At 39.4% G+C, this 26,326-nt stretch overlaps 1 protein-coding gene across 1 annotated transcript in view; it reads left to right on the forward strand.

Annotated features, from left to right (window-relative positions):
- Positions 1 to 720: 720 nt before the first annotated feature.
- The window catches only part of pgk1 (phosphoglycerate kinase 1), a 30,361-nt gene continuing 4,755 nt past the window's right edge, over positions 721 to 26,326 (forward strand). The window contains exons 1-8 of the mRNA XM_072270870.1: positions 721 to 904; positions 11,254 to 11,304; positions 12,583 to 12,738; positions 15,881 to 16,025; positions 19,903 to 20,006; positions 21,043 to 21,162; positions 22,138 to 22,252; positions 23,835 to 24,014. Of these exons, the coding sequence (XP_072126971.1) occupies positions 840 to 904; positions 11,254 to 11,304; positions 12,583 to 12,738; positions 15,881 to 16,025; positions 19,903 to 20,006; positions 21,043 to 21,162; positions 22,138 to 22,252; positions 23,835 to 24,014 (936 nt within the window). The 5' untranslated portion in view covers positions 721 to 839. The remainder of the gene's footprint in view (positions 905 to 11,253; positions 11,305 to 12,582; positions 12,739 to 15,880; positions 16,026 to 19,902; positions 20,007 to 21,042; positions 21,163 to 22,137; positions 22,253 to 23,834; positions 24,015 to 26,326) is intronic.

The following is a 26,326-nucleotide window of genomic DNA, read 5'->3' on the forward strand; positions in this document are numbered from 1 at the left end:
GGTGCAGTCGATGTTTCAGGCCGAGACCCTTCGGCCTGAAACGTCGACTGCACCTCTTCCTAGAGATGCTGCCTGGCCTGCTGCGTTCACCAGCAACTTTGATGTGTGTTGCTTGAATTTCCAGCATCTGCAGAATTCCTGTTGTTTGCTTTAAGGTAAGGGGTGGGAAGTTCAAGGGGGATATTAGAGGAAGGTTTTTTACTCATAGAGTGGTTGGTGCGTGGAATGCACTGCCTGAGTCAGTGGTGGAGGCAGATACACTAGTGAAGTTTAAGAGACTACTAGACAGGTATATGGAGGAATTTAAAGTGGGGGCTTATATGGGAGGCAGGGTTTGAGGGTCGGCACAACATTGTGGGCCGAAGCTGTATGTTCATGATGCTGAATAAATTTGGTGAGGAACTATGTGCAACATAAGCACTGGGCTTGGACCACATGCACAGAACAGCCTGCTTCAGTAATCTGCGCCGTAATACTCTTTGCCTCTTAAGACCCTTTCGCCCGGCTCCGAGCTCCGGCATTGATTGACAAGCTGTACCGCTGCACAACTACGTGCCGAACGTGTTTCCGCAGCCCTGACGCCTCACAGGGAAGCCGCTGACATCAGCGCGCCGGTCTCTATTTGTGATGGATGGACTGGCAGACCATTCAGGAAACGGACTTCTCTTTTACGCCGGTCGGCGTTGACCAATTGATGGAGACTTGGGGCGGGACTATCGTCCAGGAGCTGGTGTGCGGGAGTTCGGTACAGCGTCCATTTCTCTTCAGGGCATTGAGGCGGGTGCTGTGTGACGGGAGCCAGTAATTAAACAAGCAGCAAGACAGTAATCAGCAGCAAAATGTCTCTGTCTAACAAGCTGACCTTGGATAAGCTGGATGTGAAGGGGAAGAGAGTGATAATGAGGTGAGTTGGTGTTAGTTGGAAGGCCTTTAATAAAGTAGGACTTGGTCCCCAGTCCGAGTGTCCCACTTCTCTATTCCTGTTGAGAATCATCTTCATATTCAGGAATCGCCCTGCAACGTTTCAGTCTTATATTGGTGCGTGTTAGTTTACAGCGGTGATTTAATGTTTAAGGTCACTATTAGTTAAGTTGCAGAAAAGAGTCTTTCAACTTCTCAAACTGAAATTACCGCACGTGAACTGATCCATCCATGAAACTTAATGCATTTTGCCTTCAATTTTGTAAAACATTAGTGTAAATTACTAGTGGAAAAGGAACCCAAGGCCGGGCTGTGAGGATCCCATAAACGTTTCGGGGATGGGTAAGTTCGCTTGCTGATAACAGTATAAACAAAAATCTAATCCATATAGAGGCTCATTTGTGCGTTATCAATGCAGCGTGCAGCCATACTGAGCACCATAACTGGTGTACCAGTTAGCGGAGTTCCAGGATATTACTGCAAGAGTTCCTCTTTGCTGTGTACAAAGCCTGGCAGTCTCCGCGACTTCATTGTGATGTCCTTCTGTTCATCACAAGGTCAAAAGTGTAAAAATATGTTCACTTCCCCAGATATTACATTCAATTTGAATTATTAAATGTCTAGTATCATTTGGACCTCACAAGTACTGGGCAACCGTCATCTCCCGTAGGAGATGCTCTTACTCACGACCACAAGCGATTCTGGAAATCCAGAGCAGCAACACACACAATGCTAGAGGAATTCAGCGGATCAGACAGCATCTATGAAAACAGTCGACGTTTTCAGCCGAGACCTATCATTAAATATCCACAACTGATACACCATGGCTGCATTGTGTAATTGGAAGAATGTAATCAATTAGTGTATGAATAATTTAATTGGATTTTTGATTAATGTGGATCAAAAGGCCTGTTTTCTTGCCTTGTGATTCTGTGGCTCAGCCCACAAGATGCATTGCAACACATTGACCTACAAATGTTAGCCTCACCATGATTGTATCCAGTTTTTTTTAGTGTTTATTTCCTAAATCGTATTATTTTCTGTTTACACAACATTCAGCATTGTTGAGAATAAAGTCTTTTTATCATGGTGTCTTATATTTTTACACTTTGGTCTTAAATTCATGCTGTTGATTCCAGTAAACCAAGCTGGCATTTGAAATGGGTTTAATCTGATTATTATCTTTTTCATGTAATCTTTTGTGCCGGTTTTTATTTTAATTGATTTTGCAAAATATTCCTTGAGATTTAATTTATGTGTGGTAGAGAATGAAGACCCAATGGTGCAAAAGATTACTGCCCCTATCTTCTGGCTAATTAGTGATAGATATTTACTTGAATAGCCCTTCTTAAGAATAAAGTTAGTGCAAGATTAGTTTTTCTTTTATTGTTCTTATGGAAGTTAAAGCAAAGTTGCATACTTAAATACATGCTGTCAGGAATAGCCTCTTGTAATCCAGGAATGTAAGCACATTATTGATCTAATTCATAATTTTTTATAGCCGGTGGAAAACATTGCCATGATATTTATATTGCTCAGCAAATTGCTTTCATTTGCTGATATAAGGTGTCCAGAAAATCACAGCTAACTGTGCTCACTGGATGGCAACATAGGGCACTGGCTTTCAAATTATCTCTCACATTCATTTATAGTCGACCTCCTAACCTATAGAGTGAATGAGAACATTTGTAGCCAAGTCTTTGCAGTCACATATCAAGTTACCTTAACTCTGTACTTGAAGTACATCTTGTACTCCAGAACAGAGAACCCTAATTGCTGCAAAGAACCTTTGGTTGTCAAGGATACATCAGTTTAAAACTAGATCAGAACTATATGAAAACCCTTTTGGTTCATGATAAAATGATGTACTGCAGTTCTAGTTTAGTAGTTTTTAAATAACTTTTAGCTGTAAATCTTGCAGTATTATGTTCTAAAATTATAGTCCACTGTATTTTCATACAAGTTCTTTCCAAAATGTTATTATTCTCCCCCCCCCCCCCAAATTAGCAATAGACTATTAATTTGAAATAGATTTTTGATGCTAACTATTAACATTATCAGGGCCATTCAGTCCACAATGTAGAGCATCTATGATACATGAGGTTTAGAGAAGAATGTAGTAGCAAAGTTGTACCATTCTACACGTGGAAATCAGCAACTATGATCTGAACACGTGTGAGTGCCCTGAATAAGAATCTCAAAAGCTATCTATGAGTCATCAGTCAACGTTCTTATTACCAAATCCACCAGTTTTATTTCAGGGTGCAGGCAGCTAGGTGGGTGGAAAATCTGTGTTATCTTGTTGAAAATGTGTTTTGTGCATCCTGAAAATGTCTAATAGGCAAATTGCAGAAGTTTGTTAAATCTATGGCATTTATTTAGAGGTTGCCATAACAGAAAGAAGCCTACTTGCCTCAAAGTCAAAATTTTCTCTGTTAGTATGTTTTGACCCAGAAACTATATTAACCTTAAAATGGCAATATATTAATATGGTAGAACATGTCACCATATACTACCCTGCCTGCAAGAAAATGAATCTGAGTGGTATATGGTGACAAACACGTAGTTGGATAATAAATTTACTTTTAATTAACCTTAATTATAATACCAAGGTTTTCTGGCAAATTTACAATTTGTCTAAGTCTGTTCATTCCACTGTCAGAATGATTTTTGCGGCTCATCGGTTTCATTGTTCTGAACCAGAATGTGGGAAATGATGAGTTATTGATTTGGATGAGTAAGTTTAAGCTGTGGAATGTGAAGTGAGGGTGAATGGGGGACATTTTCTATTGTGTAAGAGGGATTTTTAACAGCAATGCTATTTAAAATAGAAAACCATTAGAGATAAAAATTCTTGAACATTTGCAAGATGTATTCAAAATCAGCATCGTTGTAAGGTTCTGGTAGTGATCTATCCTAATCAACTTCATGTCAATATTGAAACTAAAAATCACTTGGCAGTCTTCGATGCATTTCAACATGTTAAAACATTTGGTTCAAGTTCAAGTTTAATTGTTATTCAACCATACCTGATTAGCCATGAATACATCCAAATGAAATGCCATTACTCCAGGGCCAAGGTGCAAAATATAGTACCAATAGTCATTCACAGCACAAGGCACACATAGAACACATAAGATAGCAGTAAATTACAGTCACAACTAACAAAAATATAGTCCCAAGTCCCAGAGTGAACAAATGTTGCAGCAGTCTGCAGTCGAACACAATACTTGTCCCAGCAGAGATTGCAGTTTCTGAGGAAGCTTAAACAAGCATTGCTCCCCACTAACATCTTAACTACATTCTACAGAGGCGTGGTTGAGAGTGTGCTGACCTTTTGCATCACAACCTGGTACTCCAGCTGCAGTGCTGTCGACAAAAAAGCCTTGCAGAGGGTGGTTAGGGGAGCAGAGAAGGTTATTGGGGTCTCCCTACCTTCTGTCCAAGACCTCTTTCAGAGTCGATGCCTCCAGAAGACATGGTACATCATTAAAGACCCCTCACACCCTCTACATGAACTGTTTGTTCTTCTGCCATCAGGCAAACGTTACAGGAGCATCAGAACTAAAACCACAAGGCTACTAAACAGCTTCCTCCCACAGGCAGTTAGACTGCTTAATAGCTGCTCCACCTGATTCTGCTTTGGACACTTTTAACTTGCACTGGACACTTACACTTATAACTGATTTTAACTGACATGTGGCTGTTGTGTTTTACTATTTATTGTTATGTTTATTATTTAGTGTTGCATTTGTTATGTTATGATTGCACTGCCCCTTAAAAACGCTGTCTCATTCTGCCCTGCAGAGCTGATGTACGGTTAGAATGACTTAATTTTTTTGAATCTTGAAACTTGCTGAGTGAACACCAGGGGGCAGCACCAGCTCCAGTATAGATGCTGTGCCACACTGCTATCATTTTTTATGACCTTCTATACAGAGTAATGGGTGAGGATTGTATAGCTGATTCCCACTGAGGATTGTATAGCTGATTCCCACTGTAGAGAATCTTTGGAAAAGTCTTTGAGATCGGGGATTGGAGAAGAAGAAAAATATATGTGCATTTCCTTTTAATGACCTCAGTGTATGGCAAAACTCTTTTTCATTATTTTAAAGCTGTAAAGCACTTTAAGTGTAGTTGGAGATAACTGAACCAATATTTGTGCTGCAAAATCCCACAAAATGTTGATAATGATGAAAAGAATATGTATTAGCAATGTTTGACACGTAAGTATTGCGTTGTGGATAATTCCAGTGATTTTGTGATATATGTAGAGATTCTCTCTGATGAAACGTGCAGAGCCTTTGAACATCTCATGCAGAAGTTGACATCTGTAACAGAGCTGTACTGGATTGTCAGCTTAAATTTCACAATTCAAGTCTCCAAAATGGCATTTGAACTTGCAACTTTTATTCTGAGCCGTGGTAATAATTTTAATTGAACCCATGTTAAAAAGTTTGAAATTGTCAGTACTAATCGACAATGTTGTTTGTCAACAATCTGGATGATAAATATGATAAATTGGATCAGCAAATTTCCAGATGACACCAAGGTTGGGAGTGGACAGCGAAGAAGACGATCAAAGCTTGCAGTGGGATCTGGACTCGCTGGAAAAATGGCAGATGAAACTTAATGCAGACAAGTGTGGGGTGTTGGACTTTGGGAAGACCAAAGGGTAGGTCTTACACGGTGAGTGGTACGGCACTGAGGAGTGTGGCAGAACAGAGAGATCTGGGACTACAGATCCAAAATTCCTTAAAAGTGCCATCACAGATGAATAGGGTCATAAAGGAAGCTTTTGCACACTGCCCTTCATAAATCAATGTATTGAGTACAGGAGTTGGGATGTTATTTTTTATGAGATGTTGATGAGGGCTGATTTGGAGTATTGTGTGCAGTTTTGATCACCTACCTACTGGAAAGATGTAGATAAGATTGAAGGAAAGCAGAGAAAATTTACAAGGATGTTTCCAGGACATGAGTTATATGGAAAGGCTGAATAAGTTAGGGTTTTATTCCCTAGAACATAGAAGACGGAGGTGAGATTTGATAGAGGCATACAACATTTTAAGGGGTTTACATAGGGTAAGTGCAAGCAGGCTTTTTTCCACTGAGGTTGGGCGAGATTACAACTAGAGATCATGCGTCAAGGGTGAAAAGTGAAATGTTTGAGGGGAACATGAGGGGGAACTTCATCACTCAGAGGGTGGTGGAAGTGGAACGATTGCCAGTACAAGTGGTGGATGCAAGTTTGATTTCAACATTTAAGTGGGTACGTGGATGGGAAGGTTATGGAGGATTGTGGTCCAGGTGCAGGAATATGGAACTAGGCAGATTACTGGTTCGGTACTGACTAGATGGGCTAAAGGACCTGTTTCTGTGCTGTAGTTCATTATAACTAAGTCCAGTCACCACTTTTCTAAAACCCTGGACACAATGTAATGTCCCAACATAAAGTATTGTACATAGAAACATAGAAGACCTACAGTACAATACAGGCCCTTCAGCCCACAAAGCTGTGCCGAACATGTCCCTACCTTAGAACTACCTAGGCTTACCCATAGCCTTCCATTTTTCTAAGCTTCATGTACCCATCCAGGAGTCTCTTAAAAGACCCTATCATTTCTACCTCCACCACTGCCGCCAGCAGCTCATTCCACACACTCACCACTCTGCATAAAAAAAAATCTTATCCCTGACATCTCTGTACCTATTTCCAAGCACCTTAAAGTTATGCCCCCTTGTGCTAGCCATTTTAGCCCTGGGGAAAAGCCTCTGACTGTCCACACGATCAATGCCCCTCATCATCTTCTACACCTCTATCAGGTCACCTGTCATCCTCCGTCGCTCCAAGGAGAAAAGGCCAAGTTCACTCAACCTATTCTCATAATACATGCTCCCCAATCCAGGCAACATCCTTGTAAATCTTACAACCTTGTGGTTGTAAAGTCTGGATTTCCAACAATCTCTTGATTATAGCCAGTTATATTTCTTTTAAAAATGCTTTTAGTGTTACTGCTTTTCGTCTAACTCCCACCTGATCCCACCATCCCCCACCCACAACCCATCACCATCTCTTTTTGATATGATGCATTCTTGTTTTTTTGAATGTGTGCTTCCCTGTTGGTTTGCTCAATAGCTTTTGTGGATGGACTGCAGCTGAATCAAATCTATTCTTGCATAACTTCAACACTATATAACTTTATTTTATTTTCCTAACCAATCTGTGGTCTATCTGCCTCCAATAAACAGAGACTGAACAAACAGTTAGAGAAAGGGAACTGTATTTTGTCTTGTATCATAACCTCTGCATATCCTGTAGTACTTTGCAGCCAGTTAAATATTCTTTTGAAGTGCAGAATTATTGTTGTGATACAGCAACATTTAATTGCTTAAAACAATTTTCATTATAGATGTGAGATCTTGCACGTAAAAACAGTTGTGTGTGAAACTTTAATGCATTTAGCTGTGTTTTGGGACACTTTAATTTTCTCACCAGTGTCTTTTTTTTTAAACCTTGCCAGCCTTGAACATATTTTTCACTGATTTCCCTTTGTGTCAATGAGTTCAAAAGTTCAAGGTAAATTTATTACCCAAGTACTTGTATATTACCATCTTCCTGCAGGCACTTAGGGGGATAAAAGAAATACTATAGTATTTATGAAAAACTATACATAAGCAAAGGCTGACAAATAACTAATGTGCAAAAGAAAACAAACTATGCAAATAAAAAATAACAATACCAAGAATATGAGTGAGTCTATAGTTCAGAGAATCGCAAACAAGAGAAAATCTGTAGATGCCGGAAATCAAACTAATACACACAAAAGGCCGGAGAAACTCAGCATGCCAGGTAACACCTATGGAAAAGAGTAAACAGATGATGTTTCAGGCTGAGACCCTTCATCAAGACTTGGAAAAAAGAGATGGGAAGTCGGTGTAAGAAGGTGGGGGGAGGGGAGGAAGTACAGATAGTGGGTGATAGATGAAACTATCATCTGAAGTAAAGAGCTGGGAAGTCGATTGGTGAAAGAGATAAAGGGCTGGAGAAGGGGGAATATGATAGGAGAAGACAGAAGACCATGGAAGAAAGGGAAGGGGAAGGAGGTGACGGGGCAGGTAAGTAGATAAGGTGAGAATGGTGAAGGGGCAATTACCGGAAGTTTGAGAAATCAATGTTCATGCCATCAGGTTGGAGGCTACCCAGATGGAATATAAGGTGTTGTTCCTCCAATCTGAGTGTGGTCTTATCATGGCTGTAGAGGTAGTCATGGACTGGCATGTCAGAATGGGAAGTAGAATTGAAATGGTGGGAGACTTTGCTTTTTCTGGCAGATGAAGCGTAGGTGCTCTGCCAGTCTACATCAGGTCTCACCGATACACAAGAGGCCACACTGGGACCACTGGATACAGTAGATAACCCCAATCGACTCTTAGGTGAAGTATCGCCTCACCTGGAAGGACTGTTTGGGGCCCTGAATGAAAGTGAGAGAGGAGGTGTAGGGGAAGGTGTGGCACTTGTTCTGCTTGCATGGATAAATACCAGGAGGGAGGTCAGTGGAGAGGGATGAATGGACAAGGGAGTCAAGTAGGGAGTGATCCCTGCGGAAAGTGGGTGGGGGGGGGAATTGTGCTTGATAGTGGGATCCTGTTGGAGATAGCAGAAGTTACAGAGAATTATGTGCTGGACGTGGAGGCTGGTGGGGTGGTGGTTGTGGGCAAGAGGAACTTTATTCCTGGTGGGGTGGTGGCTGGATGGGGTGAGGGTAGACATGGGCGAGATGTAGGTGATGAGGTGAGGAATATGGAGGAAGGAAACCCCCTTTGAAGGAGGAGGATATCTATTAGTTCTGGATTGAAAAGCCTCGTCCTGAGAGTAGATGCAACGGAGTCGGAGGAATTGAGAGAAGAGGATGGCAAGTGACAAGGTGCTAAGCTATAGTCCAAGTAGCTGTGAGAATCCATAGTTTTATAAAAGATATTAGTAGATAAGCTGTCTCCAGAGAGATCGAGAAAGGGGAGGGAGGTATTGGAAATGGGCCAGGTAAATTTGAGGGCAGGGTGGAAGTTGGAGACAAGGTTGATGAGCTTAGCATGAGTTCAGGAAACAGCACCAATGCAGTCATTGATGTAGTGAAGGAAAAGTTGGGGAGTGATACCAGTGTAGGCTTGAAACATAGACTATTCCAACAAAACGGCAGGCATAGCTGGGACCCATGCGAGTGCCCATGGCTACACCTTTTGTTTGAAGGAAATGGGAGGAGCCAAAGGAGAAATTGTTGGGAGTTAGGACCAGTTCCGCCAGACGGAGGAGAGTGGTGGTGGGGAACTGCTTGGGTCTGGTGTCCAGAAAGAAGTGGATAGTTTTGAGGCCTTCCTGATGGGGATGGAGGTGTATAGGACTGGACATCCATAGTGAAAATGAGACTAAGGGCCAGGGAATTTGAAGTCATTGAAAAGATCAAGTGTGTGTGAAGTGTCGTGGATGTAAGTAGGAAGGGACTGAACCAGAGGAGATAAAACAGAGTCAAAGTACGCAGAGTAGTGATGATTGAAGTTATCCACATCATTTAGGGAGTCTGATTGTAGAGTAATTGTTCCTGAACCTGGTGATATAGGACCTCTGTATATAGATAGCTTCTGTACCTCTCCCTGATGGTAATAGTGAGAAGAGGAGGCTTTGGTGATTGATGCTGCTTTTTTTTTTGTGGCAACATTTCATGCAAGTGTATTCAGTGGTGGGGAGGACTTTGCCTGTGATGAACTGGGCTGTATCCACCATTTTCTGTAGCTTTTTCCATTTCTGGTATTGGTGTTTCTACATCATGCCATGATGCAACCAGTTGGAATACGTGTGCATCTATAGAGGTTTGTCAAAGTTTTTGGTGACGTGTCAAATCTGCAGAAACTTGGAATAATCGCTGTTGTGCCTTCTTTTTGATGAGGGTATGTTGAATTGCAATTTAATCTTATTTGCCGTTATGGAAAGAATTTTTTTCTACACCTGAGATTGCATATTGCCTGTACCAGATTCTCTTAATCTTTATTCCTTTCAAGACACATGTTCATCTGTCCTGTTAACATGTCATCCAAGTGATGATTTTTTTCAAGCAGGAGCATAAAGACTACTCTTATAGGCCACTTGACTGTAGTGCAACATAACCCAGCTTGATCCAGTCATTGCCTATGAGTCACAGATTTTTGCTCAGCAGAAGTCATTGAATCATAATCGGGAGTATAAATTGAGCTTACTTCCCCCTCCTTAGCTTTGTTGCTGACATAGCTATAATTTATCTTCTGGCTCATCTTTTCCTTTGGCTAATTGAGACAAACCAACAAGAACATCTAAAAGGTAGAAATGATGGCAATACTCTGCAGGTAAGGCAGAGACACAGTTAATACTTTAGGCAGTGCCACTCCATCAGATATGAGAAGGTGAGTGTTGGGGGGAACTCCAGTAGCTGTTGGAAACATGATTTTCGTTTGACTGTTGAGCATGAAATTCTTAAGAATTTTGTGAATTTGAATCTTGCATAAAAATGCAGAAGTTGTGGTTTAACCTTGATGTTATTATTGGAATTTCCAACAAGGAACAAACTGTGGAGCAAATGATTGAAATTCATTATGCAGAATTGTGGTACTTGGTTGCTGTGGAGCAAATGGTGTCTAATATTTTCCCAGAATTGTGTTTTTAGATTTTGGTTGTGATTCATTCCCTGTACAGAAGATCCAGGAACACGTTCATTTGAGGTCATGAAGCAAGTGCTTATTGGGAGCTGATGAGCATTCCTGCTTAGTTACTTTGCCACATTACTGGAACAGCTGACCCTGCGAACACTGGTGACTGTGGTTGGTTGGGGAAGACTCAGAACTCTGGTTCTGGCCGCGTGTGATTGTGTGGACGTTTGGTGGAATAAGCATCGTCGCTTTAACAGTTGTGAATCTCCCCCATTATTGCCTTCATCTCAGGAGGGATATTAATTAATATGATGGAAATCAGTGTCTCATTTGATTCACAGTACAGGGGACTGTCTTTGGCATCCATAATTTTTATCTGACAAATTTTTGTATTTTTCAGCTTGGTCTTATTTGTGTAGATTTTTGTTATCATATTGTGGTCTTGAGATAGATCTTTAATGAACTGATGTGGCAAATTTCTGAGACAATATCTGGTGACCAGGTAATGACTTCTTGAGTGTGTTTTTGAAGCACTGAATCAACATTGCCATTTCGTTCTTAATGTTCTGAGTCTCAATCCCTTCAAGTACATGGATACTTTGTGCAGCTATAATGTGAAGCTGAAATTGAGTTATAGTGTCACCTTTCTTTCAGGGTGGATTTCAATGTACCGATGAAAAATAATCAGATCACCAACAATCAAAGGTAAGATCCACTTTGATCAGCTACCCAATAAATTCTGCGCACGCAGTAAGAACAGTTAATTTGCTTGGTTGGATCTCATTCAGTATATGATTATAGCAATTGTAAAATGAATTATTTTATTGAGATCTACATCAAAAATGAAGTGGTGTATGTGTGTTCTTGAAGACATTAAGACGTTATGCAGTTGTTTCCCCAATTCTCGGTCTTCTGATATCTTTTCAAATGGTTGTTTCACATAGATGAATAAATATTGTAAGACTATGGCAACATTAGATTTATGACATTTGTCCTTGTCTGCTAAGTAATAGATTGGAATGACCATTTCAGCTAAGAGATGTGCATGACAACGAAATCTCATTTAAAGGTGTACAACAGTGAAAATGCTGAGATAAAATTTAGAGGGAATATAGCTCTGTTCACATTCACCACAGTCATATAACTGATTTTGGTGGTTATAAGCTTGTTCAATGTCCGAACTGATAAAGCACAGTGTGATGGACCTGCCAGAGCAAGCCTTTTTCTTCCCATCGGCCTGTGAAACAGCTGGAAAATACATGATCTGTCCAAGGCAGTTGTTAGACCTTCAATGTTCATGACATTGAAAGCATTCAGTAACTTAAAAGTCAACTGAACATACTAATTGCTTTTTAAATGTATTCAGATTTACTCAGTGGCTCTTGGAGAAATCCAATTCCCTCATTTATTTATGCATCACCTGTTATGTCACAAGACCCAGTTAACACCTCTGATTCTCCTGCCTCCTAGCAACCAGCTCATCTTTCTGATGTGCAATCTGCACACAGGCAGCACTAGAGAACAGATTGCAGGAACTGTAAGGCCACTGCACCACCTGCAATGCCATTGTGTTGCCCATGTGGAGAAATGCTGACAATTCCTTGAAGAGAAATATAACTACTGTGGTCTCCCGTGAATGTAACTTATGTTTTGATATTGCATCACATACAGCAGTTCACAAAAGCATGAAATTTGTCCTTTTGATGACTCTTTCCATAATTTTGGAAGACTTTCTTTGAAATTTGCTCTGCTTTAATAATGTGTTTGACTTTTGACCTGCCTCGTAAACAAAAAAAAATCCGAAAGGGCAATAAATGGTGGCCTTGCAAGAAATGGCTGTATTCCCTGAATAAGTATATAACTTGATATGACCTGAAGCTAATCTTAGAAATATTCTAGAATGGGAGGGAATAGAAAACTGGAAAATGAAGTTAATGGGAAAGTAGCATTATCACAACACATTTGAATGTTTCCCTCCCACAGAATTAAAGCGGCAATTCCAAGTATTCAACACTGTTTAGACCATGGAGCCAAGTCAGTGGTTCTCATGAGCCACTTAGGGAGGCCTGATGGTATCCCTATGCCTGAGAAGTTTTCACTGGCACCAGTTGCAGAGGAATTGAAGAAACTAATGGGAAGGTAAAGTGAAGTCTGAGTAACCAGATTATTCAGACATACAATGTTTTTAAAAATATATAGAATATCCAGTTGCATTCTAGGGAGGTGAATGGTTCTGTCACTGTGTTCCAGATAGTACTGGATGCTCTAGTTAACTTTGCACAATGTATTTGTGTTTATTTTCTTCAGGGTGAGAAGGCAGATGACATGATCACTGCAGATATCTTTAGAATCACCACATTAGAAGCACTCCTCTTTACATCCCCCCAGAACCCTTTATCCTCCACGCACTGCCACTACACTATTACACTCTACACCTCATACCTACACTGACACAGTCACTGTTCTACTGTGTTTTCATTTGTCCCGCTGCTACCTAGAAGAGTTCCTCTTGTCGAGTCACTTTGTCACTTTCTGTCAGTTACCTTATGTAGAGATACTCCTGCACTAAACATCGCTTTATGTACATACCATCAGTTTATGTATGTAAGCTGACCTTGTGTTTATATGGCCACACTCAAGCAATTACTTTTACATTGTGTTTTATAGGATTGCTTTTATATTTATTGTGTTTTATGCTGCATCAGCTCTGGAGTAACAATAATTTTGTTCTCATGTACACTCTTGTGTACACAATGAACATTCATTGTGGAATATACACTTTTCTCAGATAAAGGTTTGTAACCACATTAGAGCTGAGAGACGGACCTCAAGTTTGTCGTGATGGTTTTACATGTGAAGACTTTATGGTTAGATGTGAAGTGTTGTGTTGGCCATTGAATTCCAAAATAACCTAGGAAGATCTTAAAATCTCCTTCTAGTATGAGTTCCTACTGTTGACACTTGTTGCAATCATGCATCATTTAAATGGCATCCAGCAGTAGTGTTATTGCTACTCAGCAGCCAAGCAGAGTTCTTTCAAGCAAACAAGGAAGATTAAAGTGTAATTTTTCTAATATTTGAAACACTTTAAGAAGTGTTAAATCAAATTTAAAATGTAAACAATTCTATCAGAACCTAGAACATGGATATCTATAGTACATTACAGGTCCTTTGGCCCAGAATGTTGTGCCATGTAATCTACTCTAGAAACTGCGTAGAATTTCCCTACCACATAGCCCTCTATTTTTCTAAGCTCCATGTACCCATCTAAGAGTCTCTTAAAAGACCTTATTGTATCCGCCTCTACCACCGTTGCTGGCAGTGCATTCCACACACCCACCACTCTCTCTGTGGAAAAACTTACCTCTAATATCCCCCTTGTACCTACTTCCAAGCACCTTAAAACTGTGCCCTGGGGGAAAAGCCTCTGGTTATCCACATGATCAATGCCTCTCATCATCTTATATACATCCCTATCAGGTCACCTCTCATCCTCCGACGCTCCAAGGAGAAAAGCCCAAGTTCATTCAGCCTATTCTCATAAGGCATGCTCCCCATTCCAGGCAAATTTGAAATATGAAGATTAAGACCATAAGACAAAGGAGCAGAAGTAGGCTATTCGGCCCATCGAGTCTGCTCCGCCATTTTATCATGAGCTGATCCATTCTCCTATTTAGTCCCACTCCCCCACCTTCTCACCATAACCTTTGATGCCCTGGCTACTCAGATACCTATCAATCTCTGCCTTAAATACACCTTAAATACATTGATATAGAAATGTAAAACTACAGCATTTTGAAATATTAAATTGACACTACAATCCATATGAAATTAGATTTTAACACCACGAAACCTGTGAAGTAATTACGGTCTGGAACGCCTTATGCAGGTTGCGTATTAGTATTATTAAAATAGTTTGGAAAGTATTTGGAATTTTAATTATTTCATTTGTTTTTGGAGAATACTGCAGAATAATGCACTGTATGGATTGCGGTAACCTCCAGAGGCTGCTGTTAGTTTTCCAGTGTAAACCTGAATGCTTGCTGTTTCATTGCCACAAAAAAGATACAAACAGTAAATTCTGTTAGTGCCTTAGAAGTAATTTTTTTTAGTGCCCTCCTTACATTGCTTAGTCATTATTTTTACGAGACCACTTCTCAGTTGATGGGTGTTAGGATAAAACATTTCAATGTATTGAGAGTATCAACAATGCCCTATTATATATTAACACAAAAGAGTCTGCAGATGCTGGAGATCCAGAGTAACCTGCTGGAGGAACTCAGCAGATCAGACAGCATCGAAGGTCGACCATGGATATTGCATCGTAGCTGTCTACGTGATATACAAGGGCAGTACGATCGGGGGAGTAAGCTGTTGCCCGTGCATCAGGCTCCCCCTCTCCATGCAGCTGATGAATCCTAAGGAATGGCAGAGACGGATACAGTTTGACACCAGTGGTGTCTCAGGAGTAGTCAGTCAGCATTGAACTCAACGTAGGACTGCCTTTTGGAGACTCCAGCTCTGGATTTTTCCTCTGGGTTTACTCCCAAACCCTTCTCCATGAGTGGGCAGCGCTGTAAGGTAGCATGCTTGAAATGAGAGTTTTCCTTCTAGATGAGTTGCCAATCGTGGCTGATGAGTTCCATCTGCCCTAAGGAAAGGAATAAAAAGTCAATGTTTCAGGCTCAGAGCCTTCATCAGGACCGGAGAGGAAGGGGAAAGAATAGGAAGGTGGGGGGAGGTGAATGAGCACAAGCCAGAAAGTGATGGGTGAAGCCAGGTGAGGGGGAAGATGAAGTGAGAAGCCAAGAGTTGATAGATGGGAAAGTTAAAGGGCTGAAAAAGAGGAAATCTTAACAGGAGAGGCGATTGGCCATGAGAGAAAGGGACGGAGGAGGGGCACCAGTGGGAGATGATGGGCAGGTGAGGAAAAGAGGCGGCAAGAGGGGAGTCAGAGTGGGGAATGGGAAAAAAAGAGGAGGAGGAGGCATGGAGAAATTACCAGAAGTTAGAGCAGTTGATGTTCATGCCATCAGGTTGAAGGCTACCCGGATGGAATATAAGGTGTTGCTCCTCCAACCTCAGTGACAGTTGAGGACCTCATAATTACATAGAAAATGGAAAACTTTGCTCCGCAGTGGCCTCTTAAAGCTTCTAATTTAACAACATTAACTCTGCTTTATTCTTTATAGGTGCTGCCTATCCTACTGAGCATTTAAGGCATTCTCTATTTTCAATGTCAGACCACTTAAAATTATTTTGTTTTTAATTTTATAAATAGGAACATTACTTTCCTCAAAGATTGTGTAGGACCTGAAGTTGAGCAGGCATGTGCAAACCCAGATTCTGGTAGTGTGATTCTCCTGGAAAACCTACGATTCCACGTTGAAGAGGAGGGGAAAGGGAAAGATGCATCTGGAAATAAGGTGAAGTAGTAATACTGTCCATATGAGTAAAGATCATTGAATAGTACAGCTAAAAAGCTGTCAAGACACCAAAGAATTTCTGCAATGAAAAAGATTAGGATAGAGAGAAAATGGAATGTTTGTTCCTGAAAGTGAAGTTTTATCATATTTTAAGGAAGGATGCAATTTGGAAGGTCATGTTTTTTTTTACCTTTGTTACATGCCAATTGCAGGCTGCATGTTTTAGTGAAATGATATCACGGCTATATAATGCTGGATTGACTTCTCCAATGAGAGATTTTAATTTCAATTTTTTTTCCTTAATACTCCACTCTAAGCTCTTCAGTCTTTTTCAAAAATGCTATTGTAAAATGATTTATGAGAAAGAATTCAAGAACAGCCTGAGAATATCTTCTCAAAGGATGTGTGTTCATTAGTGCTAACACAACTGAAATTCTCAATATGAGAGATCAAGAAAAATTGATTACCATGGTATAAATAGAGGTTTATGCCTGAAAGTTTAATTGCATATCATGTCCAGGTAATATAATAACTGGTTTGCATCTATAGCAGTACCTTGTTTATTGCCTGCTGTACTTGCAATAGTTTGAGGTCATGAATTAAGGGAAATGCACATGTAATATCCCACAGTACTATGTTTTCTTGCTAGTATTTTGACGCCAATATAAAAAGCATTTCTTAAATTATTAGTGCTTGACAAGATCTCGACTGGGGTAGCTAGCCAAGTACTGAAGAATTGTGCTGAATAATTGGCTGGAGTGTTCTTTAACCTCTTACTTTGGCCGTCTGAGTTACCCACCTGCTTCAAGCAGGTTTCAATTACACCAGTGCCAAAGAAGAACGTGGTAACTGCCTCAATGACTATCCAGTAGCACTTGCATCCTTTGTAATGAAGTGTTCTTAGAGGTTGCTGATGAAGCATGTCAACTCCTGCCTGAGGAGCAGCTTGGATCAGCTCCAATTTGCCTACTATCACCTCAAATGCCATTTGATTGGCTGTTTACTCAACCCTGGAGTTGGAACAGTTGGACAGCAAAGATGCATACATCAGGTTGATCTTCACTGAATGGAGCTTGACGTTCAATCCTATCATCCCCCCTCCCCCAAACTAATCAATTAGCCCCAAGACCAAGGCCTCAAAACCTCTTTGTGCAATTGGATCCTCGATTTCCTCACTTGCAGACCCTAGTCAGTTTGGATTGACACCAGCATCTCTTCCACAATCACCGTCAGCACAGATGCACCACAAGGCCGTGTTCTCCCTGCTCTACTCACTTTATACTTCTGACTGTGAGGCTAAGCCAATGCCATATGAGCATTGACAGTTCCAGTGCTATATTTAAGTATGCTGAAGACACCACTGTCATTGGCCGAATCAAAGGTGGCTGATTATTGACTTCGAGGAGAAAACCAGAGGTCCATGAGCCAGTCCTCATCAGAGCTAGACAGAGTCAGCAACTTTCAATTCTTTGGTGTTACCATTTCAGGGGATCTGTCCTTGGTCCAGCATGTAAGTGCAATTACAAAGAAAGCAGTGCATTGCTTCTACTGTCGTAGAAGTTTGTGAAAATTCATCATGTCATGTAAAATTTGACAAACTCCTATAGATGTATGGTGGAGGGTATATTGTCTGAGTATATCGTCTGACAATCCATTATGGGTAAAGTCTTCTTCATTATTGAGCACAATTGCATTGAGCTCTGTCGCAGGAAAACAACATCCATCATCAAGTACCCCCACCATTCAGGCCATCCCTCAACCATCTGGCTCTTGAACCAGAGGAGGTAACTTGACTCGCCTCAGCACTGAACTGTTCCTACAACCTATGGACGCGCTTTCACAGATTCTTCATCTCCTGTTCTTGACTTTTATTTATTATATTTTTCTTCTTGTATTTGAACAGTTCGTTGTCTTTTGTACATCGGTTGCTTTTCTGTCTTGTGTGCAGTCTTTCATTGATTCTCTTATGTTTCTTTGTTTTTATTGTTAATGCCCACAAGAAAATGTACCTCAGGATTGTATTTGATAAATTTACTTTTGAACTTTAAGCTCATTCCTATTAATTAGAAAAATCTTCAGGAAAGTCCTCAATATCTTCCTGTTTTTAAGATTTTGTTTAAAAACCTTATCCAATATGTGATTTACTTGCAAAGCCTTTCTGTTTGAAATCTATATTTTTTTTTTAAGTATGTTAAGTATAAGTTTAAGCCCTTATGCCTGAATGCCAGAAGTCACCAAAACATTGATACCCTTGATAAGGACTCATTCTGGAAGGTCAAGTAGTATCCTAACTCTTAGAATAGCATATATTTCTTGAGATAGAAAATCTCATTGGTTCCTTTGCCAGAATCATTCCAGATACAGTAATAACTGTTGCACTTAGACATGTTGACCTTTATAGGCTGACACTGGAGACTTTGAACTCGGGCTGAATAGCCTGGAGTTGCTGCTGGGTGCTTGCTGCAACTTAATTTAGCCTACATATTGTTATAAATAGTTTTAACAAAGTTAGGCAGTGTGGTGATCTTAGAGACCCCACTCTCAAGATATCATCAGCTTATTTTTTCACAGCTTAATGCATGTGCACCCTTACTGTTTTTAAAATTGACCTACAAGTTATCACTGCTCAAGATTTTTGGTGGAGGTTGTCTAAAGCTCTTAACATAAATGATTTGACCACCAGTGGTGTCCTGAAACACTGAAATCAGTTGATAAGAATTGAAAGGTATTACAATTGGTTTTAGCTAATTCATATTAGAGTCTGGTTCCATAGGAACTTTTGAACCTCCACTATATCGCTAAATGACTGTACAGTTTCATTTGTAAACCAGACTAGCAGGATACTTTAAGCTAAAGCTTGGCAGCTCTGTTATGGCAGAGCCTTAATTCTTTCTTTATCTGCTAACCCACAAATACACTTTCCAGTAAAAGCCATTAAATAATCATCTGGAACATGACATTATGCTAAAAGGTTTTCTTTGTTAACTCTTTTATTGAGTATTGCATCTAAACCTACTACATTTTTCTAGTTATTGAATAAAATATGAAGGAATTTATAAGATATCCGTATTCATTCTAATCAGCCTCATAATTCAACAGAAGATGCAGAATTGGGTCAGATTCATAAGTTGTGCCTTTCAAAGCTAGGGTTTACTGATTTTGTTTTTTTTTAGTTACCATCAGCCACTTTTGCCACCTTTAATTGGTTTAGCTGCAAACTATATACAGTTAGCTGAGCAAGAAATGATAGGATTACTTTTGAGGGAAAAAGAGAAGTATTAATCTGAAGCTCTGCTTCCACTTCAGAAAAAGGCATTTATAGTTCCTATTCAAATGTGAAGAGGTATGAATGATGAATGTGGACTGAATTTCTTGTTAGAACTCGTGTTTAGTTAACTGGGCTGAATTTACCAGTGTAGCTCCTCCTCTTCAAACCTTTGTAGGTACTTGTAGACAATCTTCTCAACAAGAAAATGGTTAAAGAGAAATCATCCAAGTAGCTAGTTTCATGTAGGTATCTCCACTTTGTTTGGAATATCTGCACACTTTAAATACCTCTTTATGCTTGTAAATATATAGCTAGCAGGTTTTCCTAGATTATTGTGGGAATTTTCAATATATACACAGAATTGTTATGATACAACTTGCTGTTTTAAACTAGTAGAGATTTTTTTAAAGTCTTGGTTAAACATGACAAAGTTGGATTACTATTGGAGTTCGGTTGCAGAGCACTTACCATAATAGCTTGAGAGTATTTCACTATCTGGACTGCTTGACCGTATTGGATATGTAAATGAGGGAAAATGTACACACTTGAAGAGGGGAAGTCTTTCATTTCTCAACAATAACATTCTGAAATGAAATTAATCCTTTCCAGATAAAAGCAACTGATGAAAAAGTTAAGTCTTTCCGAGCTTCACTGTCCAAGCTTGGTGATGTGTATGTCAATGATGCTTTTGGAACCGCACACAGAGCTCACAGGTGAGCTGGCTGAATTGGGGTAGTAAGGCTGGACCGAGAAAGAATTGAAATCCATATACATAATGTGATTAGATGAAGAATACCATATACGGTTCTGTGCAAAAGTTGTAGGCACGTTTATAGTTAAGAGCGTCTAACATTTTTGCACAGTACTGTAGTAATTTTATTTATTGCACTGTACTGCTGCAAAAAAAACAAATTTCATTACATATGTGAGTGATGATAAACCTGATTCTGATATGGGTCTCTATTGTGGACTGAGAGTGGGAAGGAGACAGGGAGAGGAGAATCATGGTTGAGAAAAGGAGAAGGGAGGGAGCGAGAAGCAACTGAGGGACATTCTATAGTGATCAATAAACTAATTATTTAGAATCAAATGACCTTACCAGCTGCCTCAGGGCTGGGTGTTTTTGCACCCACGGCACTCCACCCTCACCATTTCCAACATCCTTTGCTCCCGCTAGATTTACAAACTCGCTCTCCACTCCGCATTGACAAATACAGTACTGTGCAAAAATCTTTGACTCCCTGGCTATATATGTGCCTAAGACTTATGCACATTACTGTATATTTATTTCATAGAAGATATTTTGGTAGATTTATTTCTTTAAAAGAACTTTAAGAATCCATATGTAAATAAAATGGGAAGATATGTGGTGAATGTTAATTTACTTGTAGCTAAGTGTGAGGTAAGATGCTTTGATAAGAAATATCCTGAATGGGAGTAAACATAGAGCTGAACAATTTTAGATTTATAATTTTCTAAGTGATGGTAGATTTTAAATGCCAAATGAATTTTGAATTTTATAGATGGGTAAAGACATTATGAATTTACACAAAACATGGATTATTTTACAGTTAGATTAGTCAATAAAAATCTTTTATGTATTTAGAAATAGATATAAATCTTTAACCATGTGTTGAACCCAGAGATCCTAACCCATTATATGCAAACTGCTTTTTTTCCTATCTTATTTACTATTGTTCCTTTGACTGTAGGTGATTTACCCTTTTGCTATTTGTGGTTTTGTATTAGTTCCATGGTCGGTGTCAGCTTGCCACAGAAAGCTGCTGGATTCTTGATGAAGAAGGAGCTTGAGTATTTTGCAAAAGCTCTGGAAAAGCCTGAGAGACCTTTCCTTGCCATTCTGGGAGGGTAAGTACCAAAACTGTCCAGCTATTCTGTATTTGATGTCTAAGAACTTTCAGAACAACTAGCATAGCTGCTTTGTGTGCTTTACTGGCATGTATCCTACCTTTGAAATAGAATTGAAAACCTTAGCACTGTTCCATAATCAGGCTGTGGAAATGTTGAATCATCCTTGAATCTCTAAGGTTGATTTGATTTAGGAAGGAACAAAGTACCAATCTTTATGGTGTGTGTTGCAAAGTGAAGAACTGTATTGGCCTGTTTATGCTATAATTAAAATATTTTGAATTCTTGCTTCATAGTTTGCATTGATAATTCTCTACAATGGACATCAAAGTATAATATATAAAATTTGTGCAAGAAATGCAGCCATACATAAATATGCAATATTAAAGCTTAAAGTACAATATTCCTGCAAGAATGTCTGAGAAGCGGATTGCAATATAGTATTATTGTCACCTGGGGTCAGTGTTGTGCAGAAGAAAAACTTCCTATGAACGACAGGCACTCTGAAGATTACTTCAATGTCAGTTCAAGGAGTGCCATTGGAATTTATGAGTGGGACATATTTTATGCATTCCAACTGGTAGAATAATGTGCATTAGAGAAATGCTTTTAGTGCATTTAGTTAGACTACATAAGCGTACATAAGAGTTACAACCATAATTGGTGCAGTGAAAAATATGAATCCTTAGAAGTTCAATTAAAATTGCATGTTTTTGGACAAACTTGCCATATCACTTTGTGTTTCCTGGTGGAAGATTTAAAAATACTTATTCCAATTAAAACAAGTGTTTGCAATACTGTGTTAATTAAGAGTTTGTTTGAATCAATTGAATTTTATCCTAGTGGAAATTTTCTTGTTCATTCAAGGTGATAACACTTTTCAGCACCACTTATTTGTTTAAGCAGAAGTTTAATGTAATAACATAAAACTTAAATTATGCAACTCAAATAGCTGTTTCTGTTACTGTTCAATAGGGCTAAAGTCCAGGACAAGATTCAACTGATCAATAACTTGCTAGATAAGGTGAATGAAATGATTATTGGAGGAGGCATGGCATTTACATTCCTGAAGGTCATTAATAAAATGGAGGTATGCTTGCCTACAGAATTATTGTGTGGTTCTTCTTTTTGCTAAGTTAAATAATGGATTTTGTGCAATAATTTTTCATTTATTTTTAATTCAAAGAGGGGTATTTTGTTAAAACAATTGTTCTTGCCATTTCTGGCTTTCATATTTTGAATTTATTTTTGGTAGTTCTAAGACCAATATTTGATTTTCTGGCTCTTACCACCAATTTTTGGGCTTTGGTACATACAGTACTGTGCAGAAGTCTTGGGAACATGTATAGCCAAGTGCCTAAGACTTTTGCACTGTATATTGATCAAAATATGAAGGTGGCTGGGAAACAGAAATAAAAGTACTTAGCTTTGTATTAGCTCAGCAGTCTCATGTGTTATTTGGTAACTGGAAAGACATAATATACAGTACTGTGCAAAAGTCTTAAGCACCCTATATCTTTTGCACTGTACTGTAGATTACAATTTCCTTGTCAGAGTCATTTGCAGTGAGTAAACCTTTAGCTGAGTTACACCCTCATCCACAACTACTCTCTATTATCATAGGTTTGTAATGTACATGCAATTCACTTTAGGAAGTTTCTATTGTGTCTTTTCAGATAATGAGTTTCATTATGTTGCAAAAAATGAAAGCTCTCATTACTTTTGCTAATATCTGTACTGTTTCCTAGCTGACTGTCCTGAAGCTGGATATTGATTTTCCATTTTTACCCTACTGAAACTCTTAAATCTCCCCTTAATTTTTTTTCTAAAGTTGTCACAATACAAAGCTGTTCAATTAAGCTAGCTACAAGTCTTCGGAAATGAAATAATGTACATTGTTCATGCTTTTCTTTGTGGAACAGATAAAGAAACATGACTTGTACTATTTATTGCAAATGGGTGAAGATTGTCCATCAATCAATAAACTGAATAAATAAGATTTTGATCAAATCTACTATATGTATTTTTCTTTGTGTTTGAACCATCCTGATTCATTACTGTTATCCATTTTTAACTGTACAGCCCAGTCTGATTTTTCTTTAAGATGCAGTTCCATCCCCTTTCTCTTTGGCTCTGAATTATACATTTCTGCTGCTGCTATCAGGACCTCAGAGATTCCCCAAACCCCCACTGTATACCCTGGTGTTCTTGCCCCAGTTTATCAGTGTTTATTTTTCAGAAGATAATATTTATCTTAGTTCACTTTTTTTTACTTGTTTATGTGGTTTCTGTTCTAATCGTACTACATTATCTATGGGTCTGACCTGGAGACTAGAGATGATAACAGCTTGATTCCTTGGTGTGAAAATAGGCACTGTTTTGGGGAGTAAGAGTTATCTTAAAATATGAAATTTGTTCTGTTCTGGCCTAAAATGTTATATGTATACAGTCCCAATGGACTTGCACTGTGATATTTTTCTTGACATCGATTATGGTGAAAGTACATTTACTTTTGTCCTTTTTTTTGTGAATTGAAAATCAGATCACTTATTCAATAATACTGTTCAATAGTATCATGTGGCATTTTCTGTACATGGAGCTAAGAGTAATTAAAATCTCTGTCCACGACAGGGCATAGTGTGAAGGTATTATCACTTTATTTTCCTTCTTAGATTGGCAATTCTCTTTATGATGAGGAAGGTTCAAAAATAATCAATGACCTGATGGCCAAAGCTAAAAAAAATTCAGTGACCATCACATTGCCCGAAGATTTTGTAACTGCTGATAAATTTGATGAAAATGCCAATGTTGGAGCAGCTACAATAACATCAGGCATTCCTGCAAACTGGATGGTAAGTTAGTACTGTGGATTGTCCAAGGCTCCACAACATTGTTATAATACATTTTACAGCCTCCATACAGCAAAATGAGTGTAGGGTTTCAATATTTTAGATGAGATAAGAGAGGTGAAGGAGCTGTATTTCTAATCAGAGGGCTTGCTACAACCACACTCAGGACATACTGGAGGGCTCATCCACTCAGGCAATATACAGTTGGTAGAGCTCAGAAACTCCAGTCACTCAGATGGATTATGCTATAGTGTAGGTAGATTATGGAAAGATATAAAAGCAATGAAGTTGTCATAGTGGTAGACTTTAACTTCCTCAATATTGACTGGGATTTCCTTAATGCAAGAGGCTGAGATGGGACGGAATTTCTTCAGTGCATTCAAGTGAGTGTCTTGAAACAGTAGTGGATAGAGGAGAGGAGAGACCGTACTGGACCTTGTTTCAGAAGATGAGCCAGGAAGGGTGGAGATCATATTGGGAAGAGTGATCATGACTCTTTAAGTTTCAAGATAGTTATAAGAATAAGTCTTCACCTTGTTGCAAAGTACTAAATTGGGGAGGACAAGTAATGACAGGAAGTAGGGGGACGTCATTCTGAGCAATTGTTGTTGGGCAAGTCCACATCTGACATGCGGGAGTTGTTTTAAAGACAAGCTGATTAGAGCTTGGGACTGACATGTTCCAGTAAAGAGGGAAAACAAGGATGAGAGGGTAGTGGAACCTTGGATGATGAGATAGGTTGATGAGATAAGCAGAGAGAGCACTTGAGGACTATATAGATAGCATATATACAGTAGATATGGGGTGCCACGGTGGTGTAGCAGGTAGCACATCACTTTACAACACCAGCGACACATGACACTTGTTCAATTCCCATCACTGTCTGCAAGGGATTTGTGCATTCTTCCCGTGATTGGGTGGGTTTCCTGCAGAAGCTCCAGCTTCCTCCCACATTCCAAAGATGTATAGGTTAGTAGGTGAATTGTCATGTGGGTGTAATCAGGTGTCGCTGGATTGTTGGGCCGGAAGGGCCTGAGATCACACTGTATTTCTAAATAAAAAGAGCTCGAGCAGGGGATAAGGAAAGTTAAAACAGGCCATGAAATGTCCTTGACAAGTAGTGTCAAGTGAATCTCAAAGCATTTTATATTTGCATTTAAAAACAAGATGATAACAATGGATAGGGTAGGACTACTAAAGGATAAAGGGAGGAAGTTTGCTTGGAGGATGTGGATGAGGTACTAAGTGAATCTTTTGCGTTAATATTCACCAAGGACAAGGACATAGAAGATAGTGAGAGCAGTGTTGAGCATGCTAATATGCCAGGGCATCAGGTAGTTCCTGAATGTTTTGAAAAGGATCAAGGTGGCTAAATCCTTTGGACATAATGGGGTATGTCAGATTATCGTAAGAGGAGAAATTGGAGGGACCTTTTTAAAAAAAAAAATTTTTGTATCCTCACCAGCAATAAGTGAGGTCCTGGAAAACTGGAGAACAGCTGCTGTTGTTCCTTTTTCAAGCAGGGATATAAGGGTATTCCAGGAAATCTTAGGCCGATGAGACTCCTATCTGTGGTAGGGAAGCTACTAGAGAAAATTCATAGGGATAGGATTTATGAGTGTGCCCTGATTAGAGGCCATCAGCAAGGTTTTCTGCAGTGCATGTCAGGTCTTTCAGATTTGCTTGAGGAGTTAGTTAGTGAAGGTGGTTGAGGGTAGGGCAGTAGATGGTGTCCACATGGATTTCAGTCAGGCAAGGTCCCTCAGGATAGGTTGATCCAGAAGGATAAGATACATTATGACTTGGTAGTTTGGACGAAGAATTGTCTTGCCCATAGAGGATAGAGGGCAGAGGGCAATGGTGAAAGGTTGTTTTCACTGAGGTCTGTAACCAGAGCTAGTCTGTGGGAATTAGTACTGGGACTTCTGTTATTTCTGATGCATATAAATTACATGGATAGAAATGCAGATGACACAAAGATTGGTGGAGTAGTTTACAATGTAGAGCGCTGCCAAAGGATAAGGGGCAATATAGATTAATTACAGATATGGGCTGAGAAATAGCAGATGGAGTTTAATCCAAGTGATTGTGAAGTATTATGCTTTGGGAGGTCTAATGTTGAGGGAAAGTATGCAGTTAATGTTAGGACCCTTAAAAGCTTTGATGTCAAGAGGATTCTTGGGGTCCAAGTCCATAGCTCATTGAAAGTGCCCATAAAGTAGATTGGATGGTAAAGAAGTTGTATAGCATGATTGCCTTTATCAGTCAGGGCACTGAGTACAAGAGTCAGGAAGTCGTGCTGCGGCAGTGTAAAG

The sequence above is a fragment of the Mobula birostris genome, chromosome 10 (genome assembly GCF_030028105.1).
Source record: "Mobula birostris isolate sMobBir1 chromosome 10, sMobBir1.hap1, whole genome shotgun sequence".
Taxonomy (NCBI): Eukaryota; Metazoa; Chordata; class Chondrichthyes; order Myliobatiformes; family Myliobatidae; genus Mobula; species Mobula birostris.